This window comes from Heterocephalus glaber, unplaced genomic scaffold, assembly GCF_053883595.1.
Source record: "Heterocephalus glaber isolate CG9 unplaced genomic scaffold, H.glaber_assembly_v1.0 deba00001504, whole genome shotgun sequence".
NCBI classification, from domain to species: Eukaryota; Metazoa; Chordata; class Mammalia; order Rodentia; family Bathyergidae; genus Heterocephalus; species Heterocephalus glaber.
The window spans coordinates 5,090,604-5,111,527 of record NW_028258324.1 but is presented as its reverse complement, the minus strand read 5'-3'; the positions used below and the strand labels follow the sequence as shown (position 1 = coordinate 5,111,527).

The 20,924-nt window shown below is 38.5% G+C and overlaps 1 protein-coding gene across 9 annotated transcripts in view; it reads right to left on the bottom strand.

Moving 5' to 3' along the window:
- The window catches only part of Dock3 (dedicator of cytokinesis 3), a 633,495-nt gene that overhangs the window by 49,202 nt on the left and 563,369 nt on the right, over positions 1-20,924 (bottom strand). For 7 of the 9 annotated variants that reach the window (XM_004834160.4, XM_087186904.1, XM_087186907.1 and 4 more), the window contains 7 exons: positions 20,586-20,680; positions 18,793-18,868; positions 18,212-18,312; positions 17,885-17,943; positions 15,545-15,693; positions 2,639-2,724; positions 97-123 (listed from right to left, as the gene is read on the bottom strand). In XM_004834160.4, the coding sequence (XP_004834217.2) occupies positions 97-123; positions 2,639-2,724; positions 15,545-15,693; positions 17,885-17,943; positions 18,212-18,312; positions 18,793-18,868; positions 20,586-20,680 (593 nt within the window). The remainder of the gene's footprint in view (positions 1-96; positions 124-2,638; positions 2,725-15,544; positions 15,694-17,884; positions 17,944-18,211; positions 18,313-18,792; positions 18,869-20,585; positions 20,681-20,924) is intronic. The other 2 variants (XM_087186905.1, XM_087186908.1) reach the window with 2 other exon arrangements.

The window sequence follows — 20,924 nt, the reverse complement described above, 5'->3', positions numbered from 1 at the left end:
TTCATTAGTTTCCCCTGGGCACAAGAGTGAGGTTCAAGAGCCCATGGGGGCTGTGATGGATCTGGAGACAGCAGACTTACCACACTGCGGTCTTACCTGGGGTAGGGCCCAAACAGCTGGGTTCTACTCCATGAAGCAGAAAGCAAAGACAAGGAGGTTATTGGATTGGCAGAAACAAATGAACATATCTCCCATTTCCCTGTATGTGTTCCTTATAATGTCAATGGCATGGAGGTGAGGGAAGAGTTCAAAGCCCCAGTCTCCTTAGGCACACACTGTGAGATCTCTTCTGAAGGAACAGCTGTGTAAGAGCCCATGGAAGAACAAGTCAAAGGCTTTGCCAGCTGATTAACTGCTTGTATTGCTGCCCAGAGCCATCCTTGGCAAACGTACAACTAACCTCTTCATGTAAAATCAAGGGAAGGATTCCCACCAGCCTCCAAGGCCCAGCATGAGGAACGGTGAGCAAGTACAGAACTACCAGCCATCCCCGTTGTTAGGGGATGCTCCCAAGAAAAATGTGCCACATCCAGGAACTCAATGCCCAGGTCTTATTTTTACTTGCTAGCCCCATGTTCTTGTCATGTTTGAAAAGCCTCTGGCTTTTGAGATCCTCTGACATACCACAGGTCTCTTCTAGGTGACAGTGATCTGAACTCTTTCTGCTTCCTTCAATAACAAGTCCATTTCCAGGTATCCACATAATTTTATTCCTGATCCCTCGTGCCTTGATCTCTAAGGTCATAAGAGTCGCCTAGAGTAGCTGGCCCAACTGAGGCTATTACTGGGGACTCAGGCCCATGCATGATTGGTGTTAATGCTTTTGCTATGATGATTACTGTCTCCCTGCACAGAAAATCTTCCTGGGCCAGGGTTTCAGGGCAAGTGAGGATTTCCCATGTGATCCATGTTGCTGAGAGATAAGGCAGGACCATCAACTCTGGCCTCTGAGCTAAGGCTACTCTACCAGTATTTCTCAAACTGTTCTACAGAGCCTTGGCTTTCCTGGACAATAGGGAGAGGTGTTCTGTGAGCACAGAAACATGGGAAATTCTGGTAACTACCCTCTCCTTTTAGAGATTTTTTTTTCATACCTTGTTACACGTTAAAGGCTTCAAGAAATCCTTCGATGGAGAGGCTTGCTCAATTGTTTTAACTTCCATCTTTTCTCAACCAATTAGTCCATGATTTAGCGCCCCCCCCCGCCCCCGCATATCTACAAGCATTTTCCAAAAATACAAATTGGGAAATGGTTTTCCATGTTACCAGTATTTCTCAGTTCTCAGACTGATTTTAAAAGGGATTATACTATTTGGTCAGGTAATTAGTAACTGTGGGTTAATTTTAAACTTTTTAGTTTGGTTTTTTTTTGGTACCAGGGATCAAACTCTGGACCTTGTGCTTGTGAGGCAGGAGTGGTGCCACTAAGCTAAATCCCTGGCCCAATCTTTTTACTTTGTAGTAAAGTCAGTTGTCAGTGGTTAAGGAAGAGATTTTCTCTGCTGTGTTCCCACAATTATAAACATCTTCAGCCCAAAGAGAAATACTAAAGGATATATTTATTTTCATAAATTATAATCATTTAAATGTCAAATAAATTCATTTTATCTTATGACTCAGCAAGGAACAAGATGGGGATGGAATGACAAAATGAGTTCCCCCTCATGAAACTTGACGATCTGCATCCTCTTTCCAGTGGTGCCCTTTAAAATCAGGTAACTGAAGGCATATTAGCCCTTGTCTGAGTGCCATTCATTATCTCTAAAGGGAAAGAAGAGAATCTGTGCCCTGCACACCTTGCAAGTGTGTTGTGAGAATCAAGTAAGAGAAACATTTTGTACACTGTAAAGTTCTATGCAAGCATTCAGTATTTTTACTGGAAAAACCCTTTAGAGATTTGCCTTTAAAATCATCCTAAAACAAAGAAAATTTCAAAGCTGGAAATTAGTGAGATAGGAAGATATTCTGGAACTTAAAATTCCATTTTTTAGGGAGATAAAATATCAACATCACTATACTTGAGAAGGCCATATATATTTTCTCTGAGACTTTCTTTGGTCCTAGCCCTGTTCCAAGTCCTGCAAGGCCTCTCCATTAACCCAAGACAGAAACCATGGAATGGTGGACCTGAAAGAACCTTCATGGATTTGAACAACTTTATTTCACAAACAGAGAAATGAGCTTGGAGAGGGAGTGTGACTTGTTCAAGAGCGAACTGTAGTATTTTTCAAGCTGACTGTTGTATCTTACAAAGGTAGGCAAGAAGGAGCCCCTTTTTAGAAGAGAATTTCCCCCTCCCCCAGAAATGTCAGCATTGAGCCCTAAATAATTAAGCCCTTACAAGTAGTTTGCCCAATTGCATGGGGTGCATGTTATGAAGGTATACAATGATCCTTTTCCTGTCAGCAAATCTAAGTTAAGTTATTGTGTCTTTGTAGCTCTTCAGCACTATGGCAATCCCTGAGAGAGCATGCTTTCTTTTTGACAGAAGATGAACACTGCCATTGCCAGGAATAACCAGGTCTTTCCTGATAAAAAAACCTCTTAAGACTGCCCTGTGTAGGTTTTATCTCCATTCCCAACTGGCCCACTTCATCCCCTCCCTCAAAGTAGGGTGGCTGGGGCTGGAGCAGCTTACAGCAGACCAAAGAGCTCCCTGTAGCTCTCATCTCCTTTTCCCTCTGACACCATGCTGTCCAGCTTGTCAATCAGTTCGGCTTCCACCTAGAAGAAAGTGAAAGAATGGCAAATGTCCACTCCCTTTGCTAGATGAGGTTGGTGGGAAACTGCTTCCTGATTTTTGTCCTTGATCTAAATAAATTCTAGGAAAGATAACATCTTATCTACAGCACCAAGAAACCACCCTGCTTCCCCCAATCAGGAAGAGTTCTCTTCCTAGTGACTTAATACATGGGACTTGAAAGTGTCACGTACCTCTTTCCTAATCTGAGGATACAAGGCAAGAAAAATATTTTGGATCCAAAAGAAGCCTTTGTTAAATGTTTTTCTTTTTCTTTTAAAATTTATTCAAAAAATTTTGTATGTATAAAATATACCTGGTTAGATCTTTACCCTCTAATCAGCCAGTCTAAAAGGAAGCTTGTGTTGGTTGGTTGGTCTTCACTCTAAAAAGCCTGACATTAGTTGGCATTGAAAAGGGATGTATTTCCTTCAGAGATTCTCCTTCAGGATAATAGGCTCCACCATTTGAAAGCACAGGACATAAAACCCTGGGGCTGCTGTCCCTGTTACTGCCCATCACTGGGACCGCCTTTACTTGTTACTGGATATCTAAATCATGAGGCGCAACACTCTATCTGCTCTTACTGTATGAATCTGCAGGACATTCAGTGGTACACAGTCACTTTTTCTTTCCTTCCTTCCTTTAAAAACAATTTTTTTTTGCAGTACTTTGGATTAACCTCAGGTCTTCTGAACTGAAATACACCCTTGCTTTAAGTCAGAGTTTTGCTAAGTCACTAAGTTGCCCAGGTTGGGTTTAAACGTGTGATTCTCCCACTTCAGCACCCCAGAGCGCTGGGATTACAGGTGTGCACTATCATGCCTGCCTAGGCATGTTTCTAATCAGCTCTAATGGACTTATTCTGAGGTGAGGAATTAGTTGTAAGTGATGTGAGATAAAATCTTTTTTTACCTTTCATTATCTTTTAAAATATGGTGTTCTGATATATTCTATATAAGTATTTCTTATAAACAAACAAACAAAATACCCTGACATAGTTGAATTTAATAATTGCTAAAACAGAAGCATTTTCTCACTCTACAGAGGGCAAAAGAATCCTAAGGAAAAGAAATAAAAGAGTAACTGACTTAGTAAATTCATTGAAAGCAATTAGGGTCTGTGAAATCTCATCAGCAGGAAATAAGAATGGATGAATAAAAATGGTCCTTTTTATAGTGACCTGCTATACGGCCAAGGAAGGAACTATTACACACTTATCTTCTGCCCTGATTTGTCAACTGCTTGAATGCACATTAAAGAAGAAACAGAAAGCCTGAGACCTGGTGTTTTTGGTGCCATCCTGCTCTCTTTGTATTGAGGAGAGGTCTCAGCAGGGACTTGCATAGGGACACGCAAAGTCAGGTACATTTGGGTTTGGGAGTAGAGGTATCTCATTCCAGTTCAGAGCATGTCTTGCCTCACTCAGTCAACCAGCTGGCTACAAGCATTCCAAGAGGCCTGGTTGTAACAGGGGATCTCTTCATATATGGAGACACAGGTGATTATGCTTCCCAAAGTAGGGAAAATGTGAGGAGGAGACCTGGAGCAACCTGGAGTGCAATCAGTACAAAAGAGTGCATGGTGACGGGAGGATATGGAGATATTATTTCATCACTCCTGCAGAGCTATGAAAGGAAAAAGTTAGGAGAGTTCTAAAACATGTGACACTGAGAGTCAATGCATGAAAAAGAGATGTCTTAAAGTCAGACAAAATGCTAAGTTCTTATCATAATTAGTAATATTATCCATGAGGTCTACAAAGTCGTTCTTATTCTACAGAAACAATATTTCTGAAATGACACTTTGTTATTCATTCAACATTTGTCCTGCGACACAGCCAGTTGTGTAGTTCTGGACAAGTATTTACCTAAGTCCAAGTTTCTGCATTTGTGAAATGAGAATGGTAGAGACTTTCCTCTTTGGTGTCACTGTGCCCCGCCCTGGCTCTTGGGATGTGCTCAGTGAATGATGATTTTGATTTTCATTTCTATGTGCTCCCCATGTGTCAGGCACCACACTGTGTTCTAAGAAATAAAATGCACAAAAAATAGTCCTGATTCTGAAAGCTCATCATCTCACAGGGACAACTCAGTATGGTCAGTGCACAATGGTGCCCACAAAGAAAGGGCAGCCTGGTAGTCTGGGGTCTGAGAAGTCAATAAGCAGCAGAATTTCCAGAAATACTGCTAATACTGCTATAAAAACGTGTATTTTTGCTTTTTGATGCAGTGATTATACATTGAGAAATTTACCGAAGAAAACAAACATCTGGTAAGTGATTTCTTATTGGGTAGTCATTGTTCTATATGTAATTTGTTAATATTGCTGGGTATTATGGATAACTCCTAATGCTCATATTATGTCAGAAGTAGCAAAATAATCCTTACATAAATGCTCTTTTGTTAAGGGCACAAATGCCCTTTTGACTTATAGAAGTGACCCTTGTTAAAGCCACCTTTTGGGAGCTAGATGTGGTCCTGAACTTAGTCACTGGTGTGGTGAAGAGGGAAGGAATGTGAAGGTAGGGGCTCTTTGCAGGGCTCTCCATATCTGGAATCTGGTTTTAGATTATTGCCTTATGTGCAATTATAATCTATATATGCATTTTTGATAAAGTACTTGGGCTTACTGTGCACAAAGTTCATACTCTATTGCACAACATCTAAACTTTATAGATGTCCTGAGGTGACAGTGTATGATAAAAAGAACTAGTGAGGGGCTGGCGATTTAGCTCAGTGGTGCTGCTGCCTGCCTCCCAAACACAAGGTCCCTAGTTCAATCCCCGGAAAAAGGAGAACTAGTGAGACAGCCAACTTGTAAATATCTTTTTCTTAGAATTGATAGAAAAGATATGTCTTGGACTTGGAATTGGGTTTTTTTTAATCTTTCCTTTTTATTATTTATTTGTATTAGTAAATGTTCACAGTACATAATAATCACATTCATTGTGGAAAGTTGGTGCATACATATAACACATCTTCATCTTTTTTCATCCACTTCTCCACTCTTTCTCCCTCCATCCATCTCTTGACCCCATTAACTCTGGAAAAAGAACTTTCTCTTTGTTTTCTACTATGTATGTTGTATGTTTCTATTCAAATTATTTTTATTTTTAGTTACTCATATAAGACAGACCATGTGATATTTAAGCTTGCGAGTCCGTTTTTTTTTTCTTTTTTGGTGTCGGGGATCGGACTCGGGACCTTGCACTTGCAAAGCAGGCAGTGGAACTGCTGAGCTAAATCCCTGGCCCAAGTCCAATGTTTTAAGTGTTAAATTGTTTCTTGGTAGTACAAGATGGTAGTACATGATAATTACATGTACGGTGGGGAGTTGGTACCTGTACATAATTTGTAATATGGTTTTAACCCTCCCCCTCCCCTCCCTGAATCCACTGGAGCTCTTTGTATATAGTTACAGTATGTTTGTAGTACGTGATGAGCACATTCTTGATAGGGACTTGGTGCATGTACACAGCTCTTCACAATTTGTCACTCTTTTCCCATCTCATTTCCCTCCCTTTCTTCCTCCTCTCAGTTCACTTCTCACATACCAAACATTCATTTTGATTTTTTCTACTGCATATCTTTTATTCTACACTTCAGTTATATATTGTGGTTCTAATTTATGAGAAACCAGGTATTATTTAAGCTTCTGTGTCTTATTTACTTCACTTAATATTATGGTCTCAAGGTGCTTCCACTTTCCTACAAATGGTATTATAACTGGACTCTAGAAACTCATGTTTTTTAACATTTGTTCTGAGACTCATTAATAGAAGATAGTATTCTCGAGTTCTCATAGTTTGTGTATATATATATATATATATATATATATATATATATTTTTTTTTTTTTTTTGGTACTGGGGATTGAACTCAAGACCTTGTGCTTGTGAGGCAGGCGATGGCACCACTGAGCTAAATCCCCGGCCCCAATTTGTATACACTTTTGACATTTCTAGTGTCATTGCCCTATGATCTGATAATATGCATGCAATAATTCTGATTTTATTGCATTTACATAGGAATGCTTTATGAGCTAGTATATGGTAGACTTACTAACACTGTTGTCTTCAGTGTCTCTAAGATGCATAAAATCATTAGTCATGAGCAGCATATTTGAATTTCATGTCTGTGATGTGGGATGTACTGATGCCAACGTGTGCCCTCACCATGGGAGAAATGATCGCTATGAGGTTTATGGCTTTGGTGAAGATCAGTGTTCTCTGTGCTTAAATTTTCTTTGTAAGATTGGAGGAAAATCTTAGATTTTTCCTGAAAGTTTTGTACTCATCTTCAATTTGCTGGTCATCTGAGTTTCTTCCTATGGCAGCCAGGTTCCTACAGGTTTCCCACATTACATCTCAGTAGAGCTTCTTTTGGGGTGGATCCAGCAAAGCCCACTCCTTCCTGGTGAAGTTCACAGCCACATGCTCAAAGGTCACTGCTTCCATCGCATGGCTCCTGGTCTCCCAGAGTCCTTCCCATGCAGCCTGCAGCCAGCAGAAGTCACATAAGGCGGTCTAGCCCGCTGGGGGCTCTCAGCATCATACTCAGGACACTCGATTGGGTGCCATGACACCGGAAGTCGGCAGCAGGAAATCTTTCTCAAAAATAAATCTCTCTAAGACTTGTTCTACAAGAAATGCTAATGGAAGTTCTTCAAACCAGATAAGTACCATGGAGGGTGGGAGACAGATGAGTCCTGTGGAACTCTAATTACTCATGCCTGTGTCTGAGTGATTAAAACCAAGGTGCGCCAGTCATTTAGGGCTCTATTTCGAAGGGAGACATGAGCCCCCAGCCTTCCAGATTTCAACTTGTTTCTATGTCTGTTTTTCTTTTCTGTGTCTATTTTTCAAGCTGAGCTCATAGGCTGGTTCCCAAAAAGTCAAATGCATGGCTGGGGATTTAGCTCAGCAGTTCTGCCACCTGCCTTGAAAGCACAAGGATCCGAGTTTGATCCCTGGTACATCAACTTATGCTCCTTTTACTTTAAGTCTTAACCCTGGTTGAAGAACTTTTCCCCTTGTCCTTGAAGTCACAATTTGTGCCCTCAGAGCTGACTGGATTCCATACATGCCGCTCTCTCGAGGCTGTGAGGCTGCTGCGCCTCCTGCGCACCAGACTTGGAATTGTTATATCACCTCTGAGCAGTGTTTTTCAGAACTTGTCATTAAGCTGGTGGCATAGAGATGGAAGGAAGCATCCAAGGAGAGATGCATACAGTGTGGTCATATTTACATTTTTGGTGATAGCCACTGATGTGTGTGTACATTTTCTGGCTGTATTATAGGGATACTAATTGAGTGGGAACATAACTTTTGGTAATAGCTAATGTCTTTTTTTTTGGTACTGGGGATCGAACTCGGGTCCTTGGGTTTGCGCAGCAGGCGGTGAAACCACTGAACTAAATCCCTGGCCCTAGCTAATGTCTTAATAGCAGAGATCTGATTAACTCTCAGAAACATGCTTTGTGTACTCCGTTGCTTTATGTCTCATTTTATTGAAGAAGGGAATGCAATATTTTAATTGTTACTCTGCCAATACTTCTATCTAGAGGCCTGTTGCCATTTATGTCTTCAATGCAATTTCTGTCCCCAAGAAAGGCAGGATTATAATTTTTCTAACAGATTGAGTTGATGTACTGTATTCTTGGTTGTCAAAAATACTCCTGTAGCTTTGGGATTTTGAATTGGTGAATATTCATATATGGAGAAGCACGAAACACACTACAATCTCAGTCACACCAAATGGCTTGTTGTGTATGTACATGTACGACCCTGAAGGACACATTCCATTTAGCTGCATATGGCTACAAATGACTTTATTCTTTGCTTCTTACGGTTTGATTTCCTCTAATGCACATATTAACTTTTTAAAAATAAAGATTATTTTTAAAACACAAAGAAAATATGCATGGATTTTTTTTTCACAATATTAACAGCAAAAGTTAAAAATGAACCTAAGTTTCTGAAATTTAAGAGTTTGACCAAATACAGTGTAGTCTAGCTAGACAGTGAAATACCATGTGGCCTGTAAACTGACAGCGTAGGATAGAGGAGCATTACGAGATGGTCATGATAAACTGCTACCGAAAAGGGAGATTACAAACTAATATGATTAAATCATTAAACAATGATTAAATTTTTTTAATTAAAAAAGATTACATTTTGGAAAGAAAAGTCTAAAACAGACATAAACTACCCTTCCACCTAGGTTACTACAATGCTAGAAATCTGAGCTAAAATTTTTCTTTATAGTTTTTTTTGTAGTTTCTTTGCATTTTAATTATTTTATATTAACTTTCATAAATAAACTAACTTTAATAAATTAACTTTAATAAATACATTTATTTTATAATTAGAAGACATACTTTTAGTAGGTAGTAAGAAGTAGAGAAGTGGTTAACAGCAACCAAACTGTGAAAAGCACAACTGGAATCAAGACCAAAAAGTCATTAGATTTTGGTGATTTTGAGGTTATAAGTGACCCTCAAGAGAGCACTGTAAGCTGGGCATGGTGGCACACACCTGTAATCACAGCTTTCTGGGAAGCTGAGAAAGGAACATTGCAAGATTGAGCCCAGCCTGGGCAATTTACGAAGATCCTGTTCCAAAGTAAAATAAAGGAGCTGAGAATGCAGCTCAGTGTGAAGGCTCAGAGTTCAATCCCCAGTTCAGGGGGAGGAAGGGGGCAAGAAGCACTGTCACTAAAGATGGGTATACAGCAGGCTGAACTGATGGGAAGGTAAAAAGTAGAACCATGAAGATTAATACAGTGGACCACTCTTAGATGGTTGATGGCAAAGAAAGCATGGCAAGGTTAAAAAAAGAAAAAACTAGGGACAACAATGTTTATTTAGCTTGCTGGCCATCATATTTTTGGGGGTGGAGTGGACAGGGTCTTGCTATGTAGTTCAGGCTGGCCTTGAACTCACAGTGATCCTCCCGCCTTAGCCTCCTGAGTGCTGAGATTACAGGTGTATACGTACCATCATGCCTGGCTCATGACAGTCCTATTGAGAGAGAATATTAATCCTAACCTGAGTCTTGAAATATGAGCCACAATAGCCTTCCACAAAGTGAAACTTGTTTATTTAATGTTAGTGATGGCAGGATATAGCTCAGGTCCTCTTTTAGTAGACTCAGATGACTCCCACAGTGCAGTTCTGCAGTGTCATATTCTTGGTAACTTGGTTTTTGTGCATTTTATACATTTAGAAGGCACAGGTTTAATAATGCAGAAAAGACACAGTTCTCTTTTTTGTTTTTTCTTAAAGTTCTGGAGGCATTAGAGCTGCATGGTCCCTGAATGCATTTATCTAAATACTTTTTACTAACAATAAAGAGCATCTATAAAAAATTTTGAGCTAGTGTTGGATTTAATGGTAAAAACTGAATCCTTTCTCTAAGAAAAAGGCAATCTTCTTTATTTACATCATTCTTATTTATCATTATATTGGAGATCCTGGCTGTTAAAGCAAAAAAAAAAAAAAAAAAAAAGAAGAAGAAGAAAGAATATACAGACTAGAAAAGGAAAAACAAATACAATCTCTATCGACAAAATGATCCCAGGGAATCTACAAAAGAAGATTCTAGAACTTATGAGTGAATTTAGCAAGGTATAGGATATAAGTTCATATACAAAACTCAATTATATTTCTATATACAGTACTAGCAAATAACTGGAAAACAAAATTTAAAAATTCAAATCATGCAGGGCATGGTGGCACACTCCTGTAATCCCAGCTACTTGGGAGGCTGAGGCAGGAAGATCTTGCATTCGGGCTAGCCTAGCCAACTTAGTGAGACCCTGTCTCAAAAAAAAGGTCTGGGGATGTAGCTCAGTGCACCCAAGCTTCAATCCTCAGTACTATACAAAAAAAAGAAATCTTGAAAACAGCACCAAAGGCCAGAAAATACTTCTATATAAATTAAATAGCACATGTATAATGTCTATATATTAACATTGAAAGAAATCAAAGAACATCTAAATAAATGGAAACAACACTTGGTATTAAGGTGTCAATTCCCAGTTTTATCTATAAATTCAATGTAATTCCAATCAAAATCCCAGCAGGAATTTTTATGAAAACTGATATGCAGATTCTAAAAATGGGAAAATGAAAAGAACTGGAATTGCTAACGCAATACTGAAGAAAATGAACAAATCTGGAGGACACATGCCACCTAATTTTAAAGACTTTATAAAGCTATAATTAAGGCCAATGTGTTAATAAAAGAATAAACATATGGATTAAAAGAATAAACATATGGATCAAAAGAAAGATGAGAATGTCCAGAAGGAGATTCATACAAATATGATAAACTGATCTAAAAGTTTTAATTGACAAATAATTGTATATATTTATAATATACCCCATGATGATTAAATCAAGCTAATCAACATACCAAGCACCTTACCTACTTATCATTTTTGTGAGAACACCAAAAATCAGCTTTTAGCAATTTTGAATTATGCAATACATTTTTATTAACTATAGTCACCTTGTTGTGTACGAGATTATTAAAATTCATTCATACTAACTGAAGCTTTGTTTGCTTTGATAGTCAATTGATTCTTGATAAAGGGACAAAGATAATTTAAGAAGGATAGATTTTTCAACAAAAGTTGCTAGAATAATTGTACATCCATACGTTCCTCCTCTCAAAAAGAGCTTTCACTCACACTTCATACTTTATACAAAACTGAACCCAAATAGGTCTAAATTAAAAATGTAAAATTATAAAACATCTAGGGCTGGGAGTGTTATTCTATGCTCGAGTACATGTCTAAGTATGCATGAGGATTTGGACTGGATCTCCAGCACTGAAAAAAAAATTATAAAACTTCTAGAAGAAAATATGGAAAAAATTTTGGGGCCCTGAGTTAGGCAAATAGTTATCAGGTTATCACCCCACAAGTATGATAGTTATCACCCCACAAGTATGATCCATAAAAGAAAAACACTGATATTGGATGTCATTAAAATTAAAAACTTCGTTCTGCAAAAGTCACTGTTTATTAAATAAAAAGATAACCTAAAGACTTGGAGAAAACACTTAATAAATCACAATTCAGCAAAAGTCCAAACTATACATAAAGAACCCTTAAAACTCAACAATATTAGAAAATTATCCAACTGAAAGTAAAGAAGTTTTGAATAACAATTTCACCAAAGAAATACAAAGATGCACATAAAAAGATTCTCATCACTAATAATCATTGAAATGGATATTAAAACCACAATGATATACAATTACATATCTATTAAAATGGCACAAACAAGCAAAACTAAGTATTGGTTAGTACAGCAACTGGAATTCTCATACTGCTCCTGGGACTTCATTTTGGAAAACAGTTTGATAGCTTCTTTTTTTAAACAATCACAAAATATAGGTTTAATTACACTTTTAAACTTAAAAAAAAAACTACCAAGAAAACAAACAAGTACTCTAATAAGACCTTCTACTTTGGATAATGTAACATTTTTCTAAGTCCTACAAACATAGTTGAAGTTTTAGAACATATACAGATACTTAGAAAATGACTGACTAGTAGTTCTTGGAAATGATTATTCAAATATGATAGAATCACTTGATGACAGAAGCTGAACCTTTCTTACAACTAGATTTTAACGAATTATTTTGCCACTAACAAAAATGGGTAGTGTCATGGCTTGTGTCTAGATGTCTCCCCAAAGCCTCATGCAGTCTTAGATGGGCCTTTTTCAGAGGTGGCTGGATCTAGAGTGTGTGAAGCTGGGATTGATTCATAGTGCAATGGTAGGATCAAGGGCACTAGGATTAAGGGTGTGAGTGTCACCTGCTTTAAGCAGCCCGGATGAAATAAAGATAGAAAGAGCTGTAGTCGCCCCTTGTTGCTTTGCTAAATTCTGCCTGCCATGAACAGTTTCTCCTCTGCGATGCCACCTTGCCTTAGAGCCAGCCAATTATGGACTGAAACCTCTACAAACTTTGAGTTAAATAAACCTTTCTTTCTTTAACTTTGGGTATTGGGTATTTTGTCTCAGCAATGAGAAAAGTAACTAACACAGGTACTGTGTGAATTACTTAAATTCTAGAAGGTAGAAGAAAAAACTGACTTCAGGTAATCACTGAATACTACAGCAATAAAGTTTGTTTATTTTTTAAAACTAAAAATAAGCAAAAATTTTGTACAAAGGAAGCTTGATATTCAGTATGAAAACAATCATAATATTTGTAATAATTTTTACCCATGAAAGACTGGATCACACCATAAATACCATATTGCTACTAGTGGACATAAAAGGAACAAATCTGTTTCTAAAATACTGTTGTGCAGATGAGTAATGCTAATATAAATTCTTTATTTACATTAAAATCTGTTTCAGTTTGCTGATGTGACCAAATCTTAGAAGGTAATCCCAAAGGATAAAGCAGAATGTAAGAATAAATGTTTAGATATTACGTAAAGGCACATTTGGATACAATTCATAAACTTTCAAGATACTTTTCTAAAGTTGCTGAAACCATGTTTAGGTAATGTTCTGGTAGTCTGGTTAAAGTAAACCAACCATTAATAAATGGATGTTACTTTACAATGTCTGCATTGAATGGAAACATCATGAACATAGACATATTTTAAGTAGAAGACTGATATTCTAAGTCATGCTGTTTGATTTTATAAAAAAATCATAATAGAACCTCTCACTTTTAGAAGTTGTAGAGGAGTTTTATAAAGAATTCTTAAATATACTAATTTTTGTGAGGTCTATCAATTGAATAAACTTGAAAGTAGAACTAAAATTCTGCTAATAATCACCTGCTTTATTTATATGACATAAAGAATATATATGTATGTACATAAAAAGTGAACGTCCTACACAAAGGACTATGTAGACTGTGACTGAACACTTGACAACTAGATTAGCTGGCTCAAATATGTTGCAGTCCTCTGTAATTCTCAAAGTTTCACTAATGCCTTGGAAAAAAACTACAAGTATTTGATTAGACTTCCTATTGAGGATAAATTTTTATAAATTTTATATAATCAAGTTGCTGAACATGAAAATTAGGCTTCTGCATGTGACCTACATTTTTTCCTTTGTGATCTACAAACCCAAGGATATTTTGTCAGATATAACATGAAAAAAATTTTTTTGTGGTGAACAAAAAGTAGAAATTGTGCAAAACTCCTTGTTTAAACTGAACAAGTTTAACAAGTGTTAATAAGTTTATATTGTTGGCCCCAGTCATCATATATTGGTAGCTTCTTATGATGCTAAATACATTATCATTAAGACTCTACAATTCTATGCTTAGGTATTCACCTAAGAAAAATGAAAGTTTTTCATACAAAAACTTACTGTAAAAATGTTTTAGGTTCTTTTATTCATAACACCAAGAATGGAAATAACCTAAATGTCTTTTAAATGATGAATGAATAAATTAAATACTCCTCAGTACCAGAATAGCTATTGATACACACATAAGATGGATGAACCTCTCACAGCAGCATTAGGCTAAGTGAAAGAAGCTAGTTTCAAAACACTGTCTTCTGCTTAACTCTATCTATATGACATTTTTGGAACAGGCACAACTATACTGATGGAGATCAATGGCTGCTTTGGTTAAGGATGGAGGAAGTGTTTGACTACAAAGGATAGCAAGATAGAATTTTTTGGAATTACAAGAATCTTGATCATGGTGGTGGATACACAACTCTATACATTTTCCAAAACTCACAGAACTGTAAATCAAATGAATTATACTTTATGTAAATTTAAAAATAAATACTTAAAAATTACTGTTTGCCTGGTCTGTTCCTCGTTGTTAAAAGTAACTTACTCCAAGACCACTGGTTCGTGCCAGATTCACGGGTTGGGAAGGAGCTTAGTGGGGAACTGGTATGATTCCCAAGTCAATGTAGACATTTTTCTAAGAGGCCTATTGGGAACTTTTGCTTGAGGATTGCCAGCAGAGGAATGCCACTCTCTGAGAGTGGATATTTTGTGCTGCTACCAAATTATTTCCTTTTTCTTCTTTTCTATTTTTTTTTTTTTTGTGTGTGGTATTGGGGATTGAACCCAGGGCTTTTGTACTGAACTACACACCCAGCCCTTTTTATTTCTTGAGACAGGCTAAGTTGCCCAGGCTGGGCTCAAACTTACAATCCTATTGCATCAGCTTCCTACAGTGTTGGGATTATAGATGTGTGCTACCATGCCTAAATATTTCTTTTATCAGCTAAAGTTGGCTTCCCTAACACTGATCCCTACTGGCCCTAGTACAATCCCCTGGAAATACAAATACAAGGTTATCCCTTTCACCTTAGTGGTGGCAGAGAAACTGCAGAAAGGGATAGCTTGAAGCCACTCAGTCAGAATCATCTCCTGGACCTGTAGTCTCTGAAATCCTGGGCTACCCTGAAACATGAGAAGTCATCTGCTTTTGGCTCTAGACTTACAAATGCCTGGGCCATACAGTGGAGATCTTTTAAAGAAGGACAATATTCTCCCAGGGCCCTCTCCTGAGTAAAACTAAGAGGGTATAGTCTCAGTCATTTTTTCCTTCATCAGAAAGTTCCTTTTACATGATTTCATCTTGATTCTTTTATAGCTTCTAAATTGATGAAGAAAATCCAGAAACTGATTTTGGTCAACAAAATTGATGGGAAAACCCTTTAATAGGATTCAAGATGGCCGTACTACAGCCTATTCCCACTGGAACCAGGTCTAGCCATTGGGGCCACCTGCCTGAGAAGGGGTCCTTTCCAGGTGAGAGCACCCTGAACATGGCCAGGTATCATCTTACCTGTTTGAAGTTACCATTTTTCCTCTGCTCCCAGTCCATCATGTCATGAAAGATGGGAATCATGATATTCCGCACTTCTGGCTGTGGAACCAGTGTTACACCCAGAAAAGGACCGATCATTCCCGGAATAAAGTGGATCTTATGTTCACCTGAACAATAAAGCCCAAAAGATATTAGTAAGGCTGGTTTTTTTCCTTTCGTGGAAGATTCCAAAGTAGGATCATAGATTTATACTGGAAGCTTCTGAGTGTGAAGTTCTCTCTCATGGTTTCCTGAGATACTCCCTCTCAGCTTTTTGGAGGTACTGAGGATTAAAGCCAGGACCTTCACACTTTTTAAATTTTGAGACAGGATCTTGTTAAATTGCTAAATTGCACAGGCTGGGCTCAAACTCATGATCCTCCTGTCTCAGCTTCCTAGAATGCTGGGATTATAGGTGTATGCTACCATGCCCAGTTCCATTTGCTTTTGAGAGTTCATGGATAAAATTGGCCCAGCTCAGTTAAAGCAATGTTCAATAAGCACAAAAATGCTTTTCCAAAGAATTTTCTGGAAAATTCCACAAGCTACCTAAAATCTTTAAGATTGAGGAACTGAGTTTAGTATTTTAGACAGAATTGCATTTCTGAGTAACTTGTGCTAATTTCAGATGATATAGTCACAACATTTTCTTTTAATGAAGGAAGATCCATATTTTCTGGTTAAACACAATGCACCCTCCCTGGGGTTTTTACCTGTGGCCTAAACACATATAAGTGATGAGGATATTGAGTACCTGATCCAGCTTCACAGATCTGAAATGCATGGCCTTTTCAATGCTTGTGCTCATGAATGCCTTCTGAGCTGGCAGGAGCCTTCTGTACAGCCTTACCTTGACAAGCTGACTTGGACTCTCTTTTACCCACTTTAACCTCTCTGTCTTCACATTTTTATTTCTAACAGTAGTGGATCTACTCAGAGAAGATTAGCATATGCCTCAATTTCCTTTATGAGGCCCTTCCATGGGAAGTGAGTGATGTGCATTTTCCTCTGACTGGCCTGCAATCTGGGGTGTGTTTCCAGAAGCCAGGGCCAGCTCTGAGGACCACGGAATAGGATTCTTATCCTCCTTGAAACAGTAAAACAGAGAACCATTTTTAGAGCTCTGCTTTCAGTCTTTTAGACTAAGGAAGATAAAAACTGTAGACCTATGCAATAATTCCTTTGGCCAAGTAAGACTAGTTCTCAAGCCCAAGAGAATGTCATTTCCACCAAAATCAACAAGGAAGAAATGGTTTCATCAGGCATAATTAGCATTTTTAATATTTCTTCTATTTTATTTTTTTTTTGGTACCGGTGCTCAAACTCAGGACCCTGTGCTTGCAAGGCAGGCAGCGGAACCACTGAGCCAAACCCCTGGCCCTATTTCTTCTATTTTAAAAGCCTATTTAAGAAGAAAGTATTAACCATGGGTCTGATTTTATACAATTGAAGCTTGGCACCTGGTACAACTGCCAGTCTTTTGTGCTCCTGAGAATTTCAGGATCACTTTCAGGGTTAGAATCCATAAGCAAACTGTGTTGGATGCAGGGAATAAGAGATATAAGAGCTGGAAAGTATACTGAGGAAAAACATTCTGTAGTATTACAGGTTGGCCCAGCTAGTTACCAAGGCAACCCAAGGATTCTATCAGAAACACTGACTGGACAAGTTTACATTCCAAACTGTTACTACTAAAGAAGCTATGGAGAGAAAAGAAGCCAGAATCAATTTCATCCAGAGGCTGCAACTTCCTTCTCACATGTTCTGTCATGCAACTGGTATCATGTACTTGATCTGGATGTATGGATACCAGAGACCCATGAAGTGTTTCAATCTTTATTAAAATTAATACCTGTATTTGCTCATGTGCTGAATATCTCCAAGATCTATGTTTATGAGCCTGCAAAATCCAGACTAGGACACAAAAAGCACAGACAATCCTTTTTTTTTTTTTTGGTGCCGGGGATCGAACTTGGGACATTGTGCTTTCGAGGCAGGCACCACTGAGCTAAATCCCCAGCCCAGCACAGACAATTTGAGGGCATGGGTTTTCAGCCTGGAAAATACTACTGGAGCCATCCTCTTCTTTTATCCTTCTGCATATGCTCTAGTGGGATCTTATTTCTCAGTCAAACTCTCCCTGCCAAGAGCTTTATGAACATGTCCTACACCATCCATCTGAGGTGTTATGTTAAAATTATGTAAAGCTCTCTTGGGCTTGAATTAACACTCAGAAAGCCTGGGAGAAGTTATTAGTCTTGGCATTTTTTGTTTGTCTATGAAATATGTGGAAGGGAAGAAAAGGGAGAAAAGACCTACCCAAATTCTGCCACATGCTGAAAAGTTCATAAGCCATCATCACACGCATGTCACCATACCTGGAAATAGTAACACAGGAGCCAGCTGTTAGTGGAAGAAGATTCAGGAAGATAGGGCTGCAAAACTTATGAGGCTACTACTACTTAACATTGTTTGTTTCCAATGCTTCTCAAAATGCTAAGCCAACTGGCCCTAGAAAGGCCCTCATATCTGGCCCCTTGGAAAATCACCCATGTGAGAACCTTGTGGACTTCTGAAAGAGCCTGTCACAGCAACAGTCTCATCTGGGCAATTGGAAGGGAGGTAAATAGGAGACATCTGTCTTACTTATCTAGAATCTTCTTCCTCTTGGCTGAAGTAATGCTTTCTAGCTGAAGACTTGGTTGATTTATGAACAGAACTGCCAGGCTAAAGTAAGAATTCCACACCTAGAGAGAGAGGGAGAGAGAGAGAGAGAGAGATAGAGAGAAAGAAACAGAGACAGAGAAAGAGAGAGAGACAGAGAGAGAGAGAGACAGAGACAGAGAGATATCATGTGACAGCCTGAGTCCTTAATCTTGCAGGGTGAGTTACTAAATACATGCATATAGCAGAGAATCTATTTTATAATCTTAAGATCCTGATTTTTTTTCTTTTTAAATATCTTTGCAAATAGGGCTTCCCCCTCCCCTTTTCTTTCTTGACTGTTTCTGAAGCTAAAAGCATTGAAAATGAACTAGAAAGCATACTGAAGGGTGTCTGGCTCCCAATATCTCCAACAGAGGTGCTCCCAGGTCACATTATAATTACTATCAGGCTTGGAAACTGTTTGATACTTACAATATATTACTAAAGTAAAAAGCAGTGAGAACAGTTTTTGGCTTTCTAGGATTATTTCAAAGATCGTATCAAATTTCAGGAGCTCCTACCTTGAAGTCAAAGTCTATCTCTGTGAAATTCTTGTGCAGTGCAGAGGACAGGTATTGGACAGTAGTGACTATAATACTACAGTAAGGAAACAGAGCATCAACAGAATTACAAGAGTAATAATGGCATTTGATAGCTTTGCATCAGTTGGTTATGGTCTGTGACCAAACTTTCTGAGTACAACTTGCTTCCATGTAAGATATGACAATAAAGAAGATGGCATAAAATCCACAGAAAGCAAACCAGACTTGGAGAAAATCCCAGTTACAAGATAGCACAGAACATCAGTGGGCCCTCAGTACTACTCTCTGGGCTTTATGGTTCTTTAAGGTTTCTTCTAGCTCAAGGAGTAATTTCTAGCATTTCTGGGACTTTTGGTACTCAATATATATTATGATCACTTGTAGGATGATTTAGAGCATAATGTTATTATTTTAGTTGACAGTAGGGGTTCATATTGATTAAATCCTCTTGGTCTAGGATATCACTCTTTTTTTTTTGGTACTGGGGATCAAACTTGGGTCCTTGTGCTTGTGGGGCAGGCAGCGGAACCACTGAGCTAAATCCCTGACCCTAGAATATCACTCTTAATCTTAGCCTGAGCACATTAAGGGGCAATGGGAAGTAACCATGCTGGAATTGTTGAGTATAGATTGAAGGGGAAAAGAATCAAAGTGAGACAGATAGGTGTGGGTTTGATTACAGAGGGCCCTGGCTATCTGGCTAAGGGATTTAGTCTAACAATGGCCACCTGGATTTTGGTACAGAAGAGGGACAAGGAAAAACAATGCCAACAAAGGGGGTGATAAATTCTAAGAGTAAAAGCCTTGGGGAAAAAGGCTGCTTCCTCAGGGCAGGCTGGGAAGCCTGAAGGGCTCAAATTAAGAGCACAGAAAAGAGAAACAAGAGCTAAGAGACAGAGACATGAGGGATTCAGATGGAAAATCCACTATTTGAGAAAATATCTCTGCAACTTTATAACTATTCTTCTATTCTATTCTGGACAAAAGATTTTCAGGGTTTTTTTTTGAGGGGGGGAGCCCCATAAAAAGCACAATGTGGAAAGATAATGCTGGCACCTTGCTTATATATCTAATAAATAATTTTACTACATTCTACATACTGCCAACATACAAGACAGATAAGTGGAATGAGGCAATGGACTAGGGAGTGGAGGCTAAGTATCCCTCTCCTGAGTAAAGAAAGGTCTAATGAGCCAGCCCCTTACTACATGTTATCATTCATCTGGTTTGCTAAGAGGAAGTATAGGCTAGAAATACAAATGGGGCAGGTAAGTTTGGGGCAGCCTTACAGTAAATTACGTATCAATGGTAAAAGCTTTTTAGCTACGTCTCCAGTGAGTAATCTGCACTACTATGGGAGGCAAACACTGTCTGGCAGATAACACAACTCAAATTGAGAGGAGGGCTTCAGGCACTGTCTAAACATTCAGGACAGCAGAGGCCAATGTCTAATGGTTAGGCCTTCCTCAAGGAAGAACACTTCTCTGGTATGGTATTTCTCATCCTTAACATTACCTTTTCTGTTCTTACAATAATAACATCTACTAAACATTTAGACTCAATTTTTTCAGTTTCTTCTCCTTGTCCTCATGGTCAATGGCCAAGTCCTGCTGGTTGTTCCTCCTAACATTTTTTTCCCTTTTTCCAATTTCTCTCTTTTTTCCCCCATGGTCTTGGCTTTCATATATTACTTGCTATCTCTCACATACACACACTCCCCTTTGTTTCAAAAGAGCTCTATGGATGCCAGTACAGGTCTCTTCCTTACTCACTTGCTTGTGAGCAGTCTCATCACCATCCAGTCCCGAGGGAAGACACTCATCTTCATCAGGTTCCGGAATACACAGAAAATCTTCAACAGGAATTCCTGGTCACAGAGAAAAGGCTGATATGACATACCATCATTAACATCAGCACAGCACACATTTTCCCAATGGGCCTTTCCTGGCATCTAGACCATGAAAATGAATGGTACCTGCTATGGCTTGTGTCTAGATACCCCTGGCCAAAGCTGCATGTGCTCATAGGTGGGGCTTTTTTGAGATGGCTGGATATAGGGCATGTGATAGTGGCATTAAGGGTATGTGGTACTAAATTAGTCCACCGATTAG